Here is a 15,022-nt window from a genome sequence, read left to right on the forward strand (position 1 = left end):
GTCCAGCAGAAACACTGCAAAGTCTCAGTTGCAAAGTAGTCATTCAAAACATTTCAACCTGCAAGGTGATGTTACTGGCTTGTACCACACTCCCTGAGCACTGTGGCCTTTCGTTTCTCATCTCATCAGGAAGACTATATTTGGCAGAGTAGTGGGACCTAGCACTTTGCAGTGTGCTGACCCTGAGGTTTCCCTCGAAGCAGTGACACAAATCTACTCCTAAGTAGCAGTGGAAGATCTGCTGCAAGAAATGGACTTCCAGTGACCACACTGCTGTCAACAGTTGATCCAAGGAGAAAGATCCTCCAGATACTTGCATCCTCTCATGATTTCTACAGGGCTAAAATAAAATTCTTGGCATTTCACTGTCTACATCAAAATAAACTAGTTAGATTCACAGGAAGGATGACAGACAGGGAAAGATAGTGCTCCAAGGAGTGCTCTTTTGATAGCCAAGTGAGTTGGCAGCTCTCAACTGACCACATCCTTTATTCAGAAGTTGCATTACACAAAGTCTTGAGCAAGAAAGTCCAAGGGTCAAAACTATACTTAGGTAGAATCTTGTCTTCTCAAGGCCATTGCACCTTCACAGGCATTTTTCTGCCATCAGCCTGACTCCAGGCATTGGCTAGGCTCCTTAGGATAAGGCCACCAGAACTACACTGTGAAACCGTTGCCCCACTGGAGCCAACTCTTCATTACCTTGTACTGTGCACATTGTACAGAGCAGAAATGATGAATGCCCTGAATGTGCTGATGTTAAGAGAATGTAGGATGTGAAGAACAGCAGACTTTGGCCCTAAGGGAAAATCTATGATGCTCTAAACAAAACAATTAAGCTTTAAGTTTCTAGAAAGTTGGAGCAGATTCTTCCAGTTGTTTCACTATGGCAAGCAGAGTGGGAAAGAGACCTTAGGCCAACAAACGAACCCAGTTTTTCCTGCAGGACCTGCCTTCCACTTGGGAGCAGCTTGACTACTGCAGGATAAGTCTGCTCGGCTAACTTACCTCGTCTCATGTGTTTGGTGCTACGTTCATTCACAGGCAGGTTTCAGGCCAGGTGTGGCATGGAGCTGATCTACAGCCAGGCCCATTCTGGCTCTGCATGCAGCACAGACTCAGCAATGCTCCTCTGACCACTTACAAAATGGATTTCCTGGGACTGGATCCTGCCCAGCTGCCCATTGCTGATTTACACAACTCTCTTCTAAGGGAAGCTAAAAGATGGAAGAACCTCAAGATCACCATGTCTAGCTTCTGACACGAACAGGCCAGAAATCCCATGCTGGAAGCCCTGCCTGGAGACTGCTCTGACAGAAATAGATAAAAGAAGAAACAGTGTCAGTTTTGATCTCTCCTGCCCATAATGTATCACCAATGCTGTTCAAGGGAACCGAAAATTAAACAGAAAGAGGTTGCTTTTTTGAATGTATTTATTTCACTGATCAATTCAGGTAGTAAACATTAATAATAATAATAATAACAATAATCATTTAATAAAATGGATATGTTTTAAAAGGTTTCATTTTTCTTTGTTCACAATGACAAAATGTTCCAACAGAAATTTACAAAAAAAAAAATTATAATAACCCAACAGACAGACAGGAAACAAAGAGCCAGGAATGGAGCAGGGGATGAGCAAGTTGCATGGCAGGAGCAAGCCAGTGTTAAAGCACAGCAGAGTTTGTGAGGAGGAGCAGGGAACGCCACTGCAGAGCACGAGGAGTGGGACCCGTCCTTCTCTGGGGGGAGGCATGCGGGGTGGCAGCGAGGACTGCACAGGCAGGACCAGCACAGCAGTGGCACATAAGGAGTTCATGCCACGGCTCCATCCCCAGTCAGGCACAAGGTCCAAGATGTACCAACAGCCCCAGCTGCAGCCTGGGAGAGCTCTGCGGAGTAGAACAACACCCCTGCATTGACTCACTCAGCAGGGAAAAGCTTGGCAGAGGCGTGGGAATGTGCCTGGGGGTGCAGGGGTCGAGTATGAGGCTGTGGAGGGTTTTGTGAGGGGAGGTGTTAAATTACTTTTCTATCCACACTTCTCACTGCCAGAGTCAAATGGTCAAGCTACATTTGTTCAGGCGTCTCTTCTCCACCTACTGTGCAGCTCAATGCAGCAGTACAAAACGCTCCTCCTTTAATAAACAGATGCCACCTTCCAGGCCAGAGTCTAAATCCCTGGTACCCCCCAAAGTCAGTCTCTAATCCCGTTCCAGGCAGCCCCCAAACTCTGCTGCTCTGAAGAGGGAACTTCCTACACGGAGACGTGATTGCAGCAGCACCGCAGCCCCTCTGTAGAATCCATCTCTCTGGTGCCTCACGCTTGTGCATTTTTTAATAAGTGCAATTTGAGCCATCTTTGCCAGCTGGTAGCCAAAGGCTTCAGCTCTCTGTAGTTGTCAGACTTGTGACTATTGACTTGATGTAGGTGCCGTGTACACTGAGCTGATGGAATCTTCCTCACCCAGAGGGACAGAGGCCAAATCACCCTCAGCAATGCTGCCTGCCTGTGACCTGTACCCTGTGCTCTCACCAGCACACAGCACGTCCACATGCAGCCCAGGATAGAAGCTGTCAGCTCCTCTAGATCCATGCTAAAGGGTAAAGGTCTCCTTTATCTTCTAGGAATTAATCTGTTCAAAAGAGGAACATCTCCAGCTAGACAGGGCTCATCTGCAACAAAACATCCTCCTCACAGACAAGACCAGTGTAAGAAAAGAGGGGACAGGTACTGCAAAGTGTTCCCCATTATGCTAGCATGGATAAAGCTGAGAACTCAGCAGTCCTGCTTTGGACAGCAGCAAACCAGCTCCAGAAAACCTGGAAGAAGCTCCTGTTTCAGGCTACTCCACTGCTCAAGTAAGCACACTGCACAAAGAAAGGTTTATTTCCTCCTTAAGCACCTTGAAGACAAGCTGAACCCTTCCTCTCTTCTAGGCTGGCACTGCCACTTCACTTATGAGCCCAATATAGGGGAGAATGAAAGAAAAAAACGAACATGGTTATACACTGCTCTTGCCCAGCTTGCACATTTCTGCTAAGGGGCTTGCACCCTCACTTCACCTTTCCACACTGTGCCAGGGTTTCTGGCCTGCCCCTACAGCCCATGTTCTGGATAAGCAGAGGCTCTGTAACGTGAATAACTGGAACCGGCCAACCTACTCACCACCTGGACAAGCCCTGGTAAGGACTCTAAAGCCCCACGGGGGAATCAGACAAACACAGCACCTAATAACAGAATTTAGGGCCTGGCTATTCCTGGCCAACACCATGCTTCTTACCCAGGGAGATCTACTGGGGAGAGCCAGAGATGGAGGAGCAGATACAAAAGGGGAAAGGAGACAGAGGAATTGGGCTGGGAGCCAGAGAAGCAGAAGGGCCCAGCCCATGGCAGCACTCCCTGGAGGCAGAGGGAAAAGCCCAGTGTCCTCCCTCCAGCAGCCCTGAATCCCTGCGAGCACAGCAGTGTTGCTGGTGAAGCCTGCCCTGTCAGGCACATCACGCTCTGGGGCTCTTCTCTGGCTGTACTAAAGTTAAAAATACTGCAGGAAGCAAGAACAGACACAGGTTGCTGCCCAAAGAGCGCTCTTATCTCTGCCCAGCAGATCCACTAGCCTTCGCAGCAGGAAGAGCCTCAGAGCGGGGAGGTGGAGAAGAGCCTTCTCAGGGGAAGGGCAGGGGAGCAAGTGACAAGTCTGCTGGGCTGGACTCAGCCCCATGCAGTGACACTCCTGCACCTGCCATGCTGACCCAAGCCCTGCCTGGACAGGTGGCTTGCAGATCTCTGGTACAAGCCTACAAAAACTGCCCCTTTCCAAAGGAGAAGCTCAGAGCCAGAGATGTGCTTGTGGGACTGCAAAGCATGGGGTTAGGGCACAGCTCTGCATTTGGGTTGGATTTCAGCCCTAGGGTTTCTATCCCCTCCAAAGCAGTCCTGCCCAAGCACTCTGGCTGCCACTGATCTTTTCAGAGCAGATGCTGGAGACACACTGCAGCTGGATGACCAGAGCTAAACCCTGAGATACCCTCACCCAGCTACTGCAGGGCCCTGGGGTTCCTCTACCAGTACCACCAGCCTGCTGTGGGAGGAAGCCATGGCTGAGAAGGGACTCACTCCATCTCCTCCTTGCAGGCAACAGTCAACAACTCATCCTCCTTGCCAGAAAGACATAACTGAGAGCAGTAGAAGACATTTTCTTCTAAGTGACCTCAAGAGACTCAATCCCTTGCTGCTCAGTGCAAAGATCCTGGAGTTTCTTGATAGGAAAAACAAAATGAACCAACTAAACAAAAAACCCAGAAAAACCCAGGCAGGAAACTAGGCAACCATCAGGACCCCTGAGCAGGTCAGTACACAGAGAAACTCCCAGCCCCAGCTCTCTGGGCCAGAGCTGGCCCCAGGCTGAAGAGCCTGATCAGCGCAGGTCAAACTCACAGGAGGGTACGGCTGCCTCTACAATGCTTGTGCTGGCCCCAGACAAGGGGAATGGGGAGGGGGGCACAGCATCTCGGTTGGGAGTAAACATTTACGTGCATTGACACAGATAGTCTTCAAGTTCGTACACCAGAGAAACCAGGACTTTAAATATCAGAGCATTCCCAAACAAGAGATTAGTACATGGGAAAGGGAGATCTTTTTCTTTTCTTTTTTTCTTTTTTTAGGATGCCTTAGGGTCTTCCCAGGCTATTTTCTTTTTAAAAAAAGAAAAAAGAAAAGAAAGAATAATTATTAAAAAAGAAATACACATCAGTAAACTGTTAAGTGAACAGCCTCCTCCACAATCCAGCTGACCACAAAGCCAGCACTGCTGCTAATAAATTAGAGGGTGCGGGTGCAGCTCTTGCCCACAAGTCTCTATACAACAGGAAACCTTTTCTAAATGTCCACAGCTCTTGCCAGGCCTCAGATGGTCACTGGAGGATTCCCTCTGCCCTCTGAATACCTGTCTCTCACTGATCCTGCATCTGCTGCTGCATCTTCTGCAGCATCTCTTGCATCCGCCGTAACTGCATGAGACAGAGAAGAAATAGTCAAAAAGGGATCTGTTGTGGCCAGGAGCTGTGATCTGCACTGGGGTCAGTCCCTGAGAGCTGACAAATGGATCCCTCAGAGAGCATTAACTACTGCCTGAGCACAGAGGCATCTGTATCTGGGATGGAATGGAGCCACGTTTCCCTGAGAGAGGAAGCCGCAGCTTTCACACCCTGTCCTCCGCATCAGGAGCCCATGATGGTGGGGGGCAGGAGTAGGAAGCCCCAGGACAGCCTCTATAGGGCAATCCTGAAGAAACTCCTCAGATTGCAGCTCCAACCCCAAGGAGGCCTAGGCAGAAATGGGTCTCACCTCCTCATCCTTCATTTTGATCAGCTTCTCTGTCTCGGTGTCTGGTGTTGGGAGAGGCAGGATAGGAATCGGGCTTTCTATCCTGTTATCCTGAGTCAGCTTGCTAGAGAGATGGAGAGAGGGGAGAAGCGCAGTCAGTCGTGGTTCAGGCTGGCTGGCTTTGGTGTCACCACATGATGGCTGTCACTCATGATGGCAGACCTGCCAGCAACGCAGCACCATGACCCAGAATGAGACCAAAGTCAATAAAAGTTTTCAAAATAGAAGCTTGTGGGTAGCTAACAGAGAAAGTCCAAGTCAGGCTTACACTGAGAGCAAACACAGAAAGGGCTGATGTTTCTGACCACCTTTTGTAACTGCATTGGCAAGCTTAGCAGAGACATTTACAGACAATTTATCTGGTTTCCTTTGTCTCATCTGTGCATGTACCTACACATATACATGGCACCAACACAAACAATCAGCATCCCTAAGTCACCACTGCTCACCATGGTCCTTTTTTTTCCAGGAAGATAAAACCAGGGGAGCAGTTTAATAACTGCAAGTCTGATAACAAAGCCTGTCATATTCAGGAGGTGGGAGACATGAGACACAACAGGCACAGCACAGCAGCACTGCAATGAGCACTAGGGCTGCACATGAGTGCAGGCAGGGGACAGAGGAAGAAGGTAGTTTTCTTCCAAAACTCAGAGGAGCTCTCAGCAGGGAAGAGGAGGTGGTAGTAGCCGAAGACACCCAGGCTGAAACTGGAAAATCAAGATGCCACTTGCAGGCATTCACCACTTGGAGTCACCGTTGGCTTATTATTGAGACAATTCCATCCTTGGAGCTTGGGATCTCCTCCCAAAACATCTCTCTAGAGAAGGACCCTTAACCCGCTGCTAGAAATGGCCACGCTCTAGTTTTACTAGACTTGTTCACTGGCAAGGAACTAGCCATGGCGTGAGAAACGGTACCAAACTTAAGCTTTCCCTAAGCTGAGCAACTGCTTTTTCATCATGCTTTTCTTTTAATAGATACATAGCCGACCTAAATAGCAACTGTGACACTTCTCACAGATCTCTAGCATTTAACATAGTTATTTTGGGACGCCATATTCTCACTGTTGAAAAAGACTGGCTCGTCTGCTATGCAAAAATACGGAGATACACTGTGTGTGAACAGAAAGTACCAACCTGCATGTTTGCACACATGCACGACTGTTCCTTGGTGAAGTACAGCCATTTCTGCTCTGCAACGTGGCAGCACAGACCTACCCTGCCAGTTCAGGCAGGAAGTGAAGGGGACGGTTTACAAGAGATGAGTCAAGACCTACTTAAGCCTAAAATTTGTCACCAGTGTTTCAGTCGTGGAAGGGAGAAGGAAAAAAGGTTTCAAATGAGAAGGCCATGAGTGTTGTCTCTTCTATTTTCTGATCATTGTGACTAAAATAATAGAAAATCAAATGCAATAGGAAGACAATGCAGAGACATCTTTGGGGATACGTTGAGTCTTGCTAATTGCCTGGGCTCTGTTGTCTAAGAAACAGCAGCATCCCAAGGGTCATGCTGTCATTTGGACAGAACTGCAGACTGCCTTCCCCTTTGGCAATGCACACAGCTATCACCCACCAGAGAGATGGTTTATCCCCTGTTTCATGAGGCTGCATGTATTTCACCCAGTCCTAGGAACAGCTCTTCAAAAGAATTCCCAGGCCTGTTTCCCAAGATCTGCATGGGGAATCCTCAGACAGGAACACGGATTCTCAGAAGCATCCCCACCATGAATTCAGGCTGTGGGAGACATGCCTGGATTTGCTATTTTACTTCTCAGTGCCATTCCCCAGGCTGCAGCCCAGCATGTCCTCAGCAGACCCACAGCCTCCTGACTGATGAGCTGTTCTGAGAGCAACCCCAGCTCTGTAGAGAGTGAGACATCCCTGTCACCTCCAACAGAAGCGATGGGGACCCACCTGGTCATCTGCTGGATGCACTGAGCTCTGTAGTTCTCATAGTGGACATCGCAAGTGACATCCTTCAGGTCGTGCATGTGTGTCCGGATCAGCATGTTCCGCAGCTTCACAAAGTCGCAGTGTGCCTGGTTTTCCACTGTGGAAGCAACAACAGGAGGGTGCTCGGATGTCACACATCACCAGCCCTCTCCAGGGAGCCCCTCCTCACCTCCTGACACCCAGGCTCGATTAAAACCTTCCCCAGCGCTCCTTCCTCATCCTCCCCAGCCACTGCCTGGGGCTCTCCCCCTGGCCCTGTCACAGTCCTTGATGATGCTCTGTACTTCTCAATGCTGAGGCCAGGCTGCTATGTCACTGTGTTCCCAGGACTTTTTCTGGGTAAAAGGATTAATTGAGTGAATAAATCAGAGCCCTGAAAGAGGATGCCGTTCCCAGGTACATGGGATGTCATTGTTATAACCACAGTGAGCACAGTCAGTGCTGGAGGCAAACTACTTGTCTTCTCAGAATTTAGGACTGATCAAAAAATGTCATGGTAGGCATAATCAGCCCCTGGGGGTCAAAACCACAAGCAGGCAATGGTCTGGAGGGGTGAAAGAGCTGCTGTTACCACAGGAAGCCAGGCTCCAGGCAATGCTGCAGGACCCTGCAGGGAAGCACTGTGCTCAGTAGCTGTGTGCCTGCTGTGGTGATCTCCATTTGCTCTCTGCAGGACTGAGGGAAGCTGGCTGTGTCAGGCCCAGGGTTTCACGACGTTGATCCCACTGCCAAATGTCACCCTGACAGGCACAGCCCCCTCCGGAGCCAGCGAGAGATCAGAGCCAGCAGCTGGGCAGCCCAAGCAGCCAGCACCAGCCCACAAGTGCACACGCAAGCTTTTGGGATCTAAAGCTGCAGGACCTTAAAGCAATGCACCAGCACAAGGGAGCGAGCCACAGCAGCAAAAGTCATTCCAGAGTTATTCTGCCTATGGGCTTTATGAAATTTCTCCGTTTAGAAAGGAAGAAAGTTAGAGACAAACCCATTATGTATCAGTACAGCCTCCAGCCCAACTCCAGCACATACAGGAGCAGCAGCAGATGAGGGAGTGCAGGAGGGTTTAATGATTCGGTTTGGCTGAGGGCAATGGCTTCTCCCCAGAAACTAAACTGGCAATGCCCAGTCTCCCCCTTGATAAGAAGCCATAGCCGGTCCCAGTGCCTCCATCTCTACCTTTCCTTGTCCCCTGCCACGTGCCAAAGGTGGCACAGTCAGTCACGGCCGTGCAGAGGTGAGCTCTCCCTGCTGTCCCTCTTGCAAGTGCCTGCCTGTCCCTCTGCCGTCCCTGCCTGCCCCTCGCTCAGTGCTCCCAGGCACCACGCTTACCTTCCACAATGCCCCAGGGGTAGAGCCGTCCACGGACTCGCTGGCCTTTCGCCTCCACCACAGTGTTACTGCCGATGACGGCAAAGGGAGCGCTCTCCTGGAATGAGAGGCATTGCTGAGCCCAGCTCAGCACGGGGCTGCCCACAGATCCCTCCTCCAAGGGCCAAGCTCAGGTGGAGTGGAACAGGAGGAGGAAGGTGCTGGTAGGAAAGGCACAGGGACACCCACATGTGCCACAGCCACACCCCAACCCAGGTGCAGAGAAAAGCCTAAGGCACGGGGATCTGCAGGCAGCTTAATTCCCAGCCTGACCTTCTCAGCTGTCCTGAGGGAAGCTGTGTCTCTGCAGGTGCCTGCGCCCCTTCTTTGAGGGGAAGCTCTACAAGGAAGCCAGGGCAGAGAGGCTGGGACACTAAGCAAGTGGGAAAATGTTGGCCAAGAGCTTGTCCAGGCAGGGATGTACAGGCTGTACTCCTTTCTGCTCAGAAGGGAGTCAAAGCCCATTGCAACTCTCTGACAGGAGAAACAAGGCCATTACTGCATGCACACACAGGGCTGGCTCAGCTTGGGAGAGCGTCAGGCCTGGGCTGCTGGGGCCTCCAGGCAGGCCTGTATGATCATGTTGCCTCCCTCCATGCAACTAAATGTGTCACAGTGGTGCCTTATCACTCATAAATCACTCCTCCTTGCTGATGGCATCACTCAGAAATAGGTGCTTACAAATGCTGTACAACCCAGCCTACATCTTAAACATACAGGCTGGCATAGACCAAGGAAAGACTGACACTGCCTGGTGGGAGAGCAGAAGTGCCACATCTTCACACCACACCTGACTTCATGGCACCAGCAAGGACATTAGCACCTTCTCCAGGCCATCTACCACACGAGCCAGTGAAGGCTGTCCCCTGGGTACCAGTAGCACAGGTTTTTGGCACACATAGAGCAGCTCTGGCTCCTTCTGGAATAACCGACACATCCATGAGCCTGACTTCCCAGTTCCCTGCCGAGCAGGTTCCTTACCTTCAGCTCTCTGTCTTGCTGCTTGAATTCCTCATCTTCATCAGAGTCACACTCAGGGAACTGGTACACTTTAATGCCAAATTTGTCAATCTCTTCACGGATCTGTGTCCATGCAAGACAAAACCAAAAGGATGCAACACTGAACAATACAGAAATGCTGGCTTTATTCCCTGTTTGTGCTACCATGGGTTTGCTATAGCCTACAGATGGTGAAAGGATTTGATGTTTCTTCTAGAGCTGGCCTCTCTGCAAACACCACTTCCCTTCTCACAGCAGAGCACTGCTGCAATTAGACTTGCAGGTACTCTGGGTGTGTGTGTATATATATATCATCACATCCATATATATATATATCACCACATACATATATCAATCTCTCCTCCCTTCTCACCCATTCCTGCCATCACATCATGTAAAGAAAGAGCATCTCACCCTCTCTTTTAGTTTCCGGATCTCAGAGGGGATCAGGCAGTCGGCTTTGGCAATCAGAGGCACAATGTTCACCTTCTCATGCAGAGCCTTCATGAACTCAACATCCACAGGCCTCAGCCTGTAGCAGGGATGAGGAGGGACATGGTTAGCAAGGACACACTGGGCAGCTCCCCCTCCAGCACGAAGGGAAAATGACAGCACCATCATAAGAACCTGTGGCAGCACTGGGACATCCCTCAGCTAGGGCTGTATTTTCAGGAAAGCTGTCTCAGATTTTATCTGCTTAATGTCTCACAGACACAAGCTGGGTATTTGCTTCCTTGCGGGCCAAATACTGCCCAGGCCACAGCTCGGGGCCTCCCTCCAGCTGCCCTCTGTTAGCAGGCAGCCAACACAGCTCCTCTGGCTGCTCCAGGCTAGGCTGGCAAACGAGCCAGCAAGGGGCAGGGACTGAAGGCAGCTTAAAACTCCCTTTCCTACCCACCGGTCAGGCTTAGCTAGATAGGGAGATACAATGTGTGGCATTATTTCTTCTGATTTCCAAAAGAGGCTGTATGGCCTGAGGGAGATCTACTCTGCCTGAGCACAGGCAGTCTGTCATGCCAGCGAGGGGGAGGAAGGTGGTGTGATGTTTAGCTGAGGGAGAGCATCCAGACAGCTCTTCTCTGTGCCAAGAGCCCTACCAATGTATAAGCTGCTACAAGGCAATCCTGGGGCACAAGGGTCTTCCCTCGAGACTGAGTCACACCCCAGCCCTGGTGGGGGCTCTCACCCGTGCCCGAAGGGTGAGATGAAGTAGAGGCAGCAGTGCACTCGGTTGTCCTGGATGTTCTTCCGGTTCAGGCCGCTCTCATCACGGAAATACTGTTCAAACTGCTGGTCGATGTAGTCGGTGATGGGCTTCCAGCTGGGAAGGGCAATTCAATCAGAACAAAATTATGTGTGTAACAGAACAGTGTCTCCTAGGGACTATGAGGCAGCATCATCCCCTTCCTGCTGCCAGACCCCCTTCCTGTGAAGCACCACAGAAAACAGGCATGGCCAAGGACTAGGAGGACGGCAGCAGTGGCCTGCTCACCACTCAGTGTTGTTAACAGCATCTCCAAAGCCTGGTGTGTCCACTATGGTCAGCTTCAGCTTGACACCCTTCTCCTCAATGTCCACCGTGTGCTTGACGATCTCCACTGTCTGGTTAATTCTCTCTTTGAACAGGAATACGTGAGTTAAAGCTAAGCAGTAACACTGGGGATCCCCTCTCACACCCATGACAAGCTGGCTCTCTCCTTATCATTGAGCACAGGGAGTAATATGGGTTTCAAAAATCCTGATCATCCCCTAAGGAGCCTCAGGGGAGTGGTACTGTGAGAGGCCAGCAGCAGGCAGGTAGACTCTGAGAAGACACACAAACCTCTGAAGTGCTCATAGCCCAGCTGTTCAGAACATTTTGTCCAGTCACTTGGGAAGGGGAATCCCTACCACATCCAGCACCCAAGAACAAATGACAAATTTCAACATTTCAAAGGGCTAGTGCTGCTCTGCAGCCTCATCCTCCCTTTGTAGGACAGAGGAGCCCTACAGCCAAACCCTTTTTGCTCAAATACTAGTGCTTCTGTAGCCAGCAAAGGAAAGCAGAGCAACAAACAACAGGGCTAGGATCCAGCCAAGCCTGTAGCTGCTGCTGAAGCAAGGAACCAAAGCACAGATCCTTAGGACAGTCTAGATCTGTGGGCACAAGAACTGTTCACCCCGCGTTGTCCCCAACTTACCCTCTGCATTGAGGAGCTTTCTGTCTTTGTAGAGGTCTGTCAGGAACAGGCTATTCACCAGCGTGGATTTGCCCAGACCCGACTCTCCTAATTGACAGAGCGCAAAGGGGAGGAGGGAAAAGCAAGTAACATGACCCACTAATTGACTTACAAATGAAACTCTGAACAAGGCTTTGAATCCTGAGCCAGAGGAAGTGAGAGAGACGAGCTGTCAGAAGCTGTTTATTGGCATTACATTTTTTCCAGCAGTGGGAGGACTTCTGCTGCAAGATGTCTCAATCCTTGCACAAATGTGATCTTCCCAGCTTCTCCATCCTCCCTCTCCTTCCTTTCCCTTAGTCCCTGGCTGGCCCTGCCTTCACCACCCAGACTAGCCACTGTTGGAGAAGCTTGTTCCAGTGGGTTATGAGTAGTCAGGAGGGGCCCAGTCCTCCTCAGGGAACTGTCTGACTGCAACACAGGCTGGGGAGCAAAGCAAGATCTGAGACAAGGACCAGAACAGAGCGAGGGGAGGATCCGGGCACTGAGGGAGTACGTAAGGGAAGTGAGGAGAGCTGGTCCCCTTCACACACCCACCATGTGGCCCAGCCACCTCCATCCATGGGCAGTCTCACCTGCGACCATCAGGGTGAAGTCGAAACCTTTCTTCACGGATTTCCGGTGGACCTGGTTCGGCAGAGTGGCAAAGCCCACATACTGCTTCTCATGGTCCTGCAGGGCAGAGGTGGATGGGAGCAGGTCAGGGTGTGTCACCCCTCCTGCTCGAGACTCACATAGCAACAGAGGTGGATTCAAAAAGCCCCTGACGCAGAGCCAAGGGTCGGAAGAAAGGTCAGTCCCTGCCTTGGCAGTGGTGTGAGGCAGAGCACGCACCTCCTCTAGGCTCAGGGACTCCTGCCCTTCCCGCAGGTGGGCACGGAGGCCACCTCCTCCCAGCCACAGCTCAGCTGCTCTCACCAGCCAACACTGCAGTTGACAGCAGCCTCCCAGCACGGACAGCACAAGGGAAAAGGCACATCCCACCATTCCCACCACAGAGCACATCTGGGGCTGCTATGACACACAACCTTCCTAACTTTAATTTTCCTGCACAGTCACAGGCTCCCTTCACAGCACGGTCACCAAATGTCACCTTTCCCCAGGTCTTTCAGAGTAATTTCTACATCTCTCCCTCCAGAGGCGCATGTGGTACACGAAGGAGAGCTCTCTGTAACTAGCACCCCAGGGCTTGTGGTGTCCTGAGCCATGTCTAGAGGAAGGTGCAGTCGGTGGCTTTGGCTTCTGCTTGACCTGAGAGGGAATTATTTCTTGCTGTGACATAGCCACCCCTGGCTGAGTAAGGAAATCCTGAGCAATCTCTAGTGTTATTTCTGAAGAGACAAAAGTTCAAGGAATGTGGGAAGATGCATAATATTGATAACACAGGTGAGATGCTTTTGGTGAGGGTGTTACATATGGTATTACCAGAGTGTTACCTACTGCCTAAGCACCTCCCAGACGCAGCCCCCCATCACTGAGCGCTCTCATACAGGATAAAAGCTGCAGTCACCCCACAAGCGTGGCACACGCTCTGTACAAGCACACTAAGTGCACACAAGGAGTGACATGACCAGTGGTGTGTTTCACAAGCACAAAGCGTGCATCCCGCAGCCAGGAGCAAACACGCAGCCTGCGCTGCACCCCAGGGGCACACACCCTGCTCGTGCAGGGTACGTTCCAAAAGGTGAACACGGCTCATCTACAGGATTCAGAGACCTGCTCCAAGTACTGCCCCTAGGCTGGGCTGAGCACACGGTCTGGTGCTCACAGCTCAGGCAGCTGTGGGTAACTGTGGACCCCACAGCCTGGCCACTCCATCCATCCAGCCTCCACCTGAGCACCACTGGTCTTCCACAGCCCACATACCCACAGCAGTGCATTCCCCTCCCCAGACCCCACTGCAGAGGGAGGGTGTGCACGGACCCTGGCAAATACCTCCCTTCTCACATACTTTCCAAGCTAGACCCAAGGGGAAACAGCCATTCACAAATGCCTGAGCTAGAGACATCACAGATTCCACTTTTCAACATCACTTAAAATAAACATAGCCCTGGGATTCACACCACAGGAAAATCCATGGAGCCAGGAGATCCTCAAAACAAGCCCCAGCTCCCACCCAGCCATGGATGCTTTCAGGCATACGGCTGTCCTCACCCCGCAGCTCTCTGGCACTGGTTCTCCAGGCACAGCAGGGACAACCTCTGTTCCTAAATTTAACTATCCCCATTCCTGGGGCACACACTCAAAGAAACACAAATTACAATCCAGTGCAAGTACACCTATTTCCATACTGCAAGTGGGCAATGCAGCTCCCAAGCAGCCCTCTACAGCCTCTGACTGCATGCCCACACGTGTGAGCATCCTCGGGCATCATCAGCCCTCGGGCATCCCCCGGTGTGGACATACAGTAGGGAGGACACAGAGTCCCCTCCTCCCTGTTTATGGCTGCTCTGGAGCTGCCCACTCAGATGGGACAGACATGTGTTCTTTAGCATGGTCACTGCCTTCTAAAAATTTAGGTTTGGTTTGGGTCTCAGACTTGGTCACTTAGGTCTTAAAAGACAGAGTGACTGTGGGCTCTGATCTCCCTCATCTCACCCCCTTGCTAACATGGCTGAAGCAATGCTGTTTTACCACCCCACAGTCCACAAAGGCGAGGAAGGATGGAGAAATGAAGTTAGAGAAGTGGGGAGAATTAGAGAGTGCCCAAAGCGCTCCACTGGCAGCTCTAATGGCTGAGCTAAAAGGCAGTGGGATTCCAAAGCAGCCATGCAGCGGTGAGACACCAGGGTGAAAAGTGATGGCTCTGATGAGCTGCACGTGGCAAAGCAATGTCTGCCTGGGAACACTGCGAACTGTCACCCAAAAGCCTCAGGAAAGGGGAAACACAAGGTGTACAAAGCAGTGTTCAAAATGTGATAATGGCAAGATCAAAAAAACAGGAAAAGAAAGGCTGTTTCCAGCCTGTGTCCCTCAGTGCCAGGGCTGCCTCCCAGCTGCTTTGCTTCCCAGTGAAACACACCCATGAACACAACCAAAGTGCAGGTGTAACAGCCCGTGCAAGGACCAGTATTGCTCAGCGAGCAGCACAAATACACAACA

At 51.0% G+C, this 15,022-nt stretch overlaps 1 protein-coding gene across 4 annotated transcripts in view; it reads right to left on the reverse strand.

The window, feature by feature from the left end:
- Positions 1 to 1,415: 1,415 nt before the first annotated feature.
- The window catches only part of SEPTIN5 (septin 5), a 48,173-nt gene continuing 34,566 nt past the window's right edge, over positions 1,416 to 15,022 (reverse strand). For 3 of the 4 annotated variants that reach the window (XM_074921197.1, XM_074921196.1, XM_074921194.1), the window contains exons 2-11: positions 12,496 to 12,592; positions 11,882 to 11,968; positions 11,194 to 11,317; positions 10,888 to 11,022; positions 10,116 to 10,233; positions 9,684 to 9,785; positions 8,664 to 8,760; positions 7,299 to 7,434; positions 5,348 to 5,450; positions 1,416 to 5,010 (exon numbers count right to left, since the gene is read on the reverse strand). In XM_074921197.1, the coding sequence (XP_074777298.1) occupies positions 4,954 to 5,010; positions 5,348 to 5,450; positions 7,299 to 7,434; positions 8,664 to 8,760; positions 9,684 to 9,785; positions 10,116 to 10,233; positions 10,888 to 11,022; positions 11,194 to 11,317; positions 11,882 to 11,968; positions 12,496 to 12,505 (969 nt within the window). In that variant the 5' untranslated portion in view covers positions 12,506 to 12,592 and the 3' untranslated portion in view covers positions 1,416 to 4,953. Of the gene's footprint in view, positions 5,011 to 5,347; positions 5,451 to 7,298; positions 7,435 to 8,663; positions 8,761 to 9,683; positions 9,786 to 10,115; positions 10,234 to 10,887; positions 11,023 to 11,193; positions 11,318 to 11,881; positions 11,969 to 12,495; positions 12,593 to 15,022 lie in introns of those variants that run through there. The other variant, XM_074921198.1, reaches the window with a different exon arrangement.

The sequence above is a fragment of the Athene noctua genome, chromosome 17, assembly GCF_965140245.1.
Source record: "Athene noctua chromosome 17, bAthNoc1.hap1.1, whole genome shotgun sequence".
Classification (NCBI taxonomy): Eukaryota; Metazoa; Chordata; class Aves; order Strigiformes; family Strigidae; genus Athene; species Athene noctua.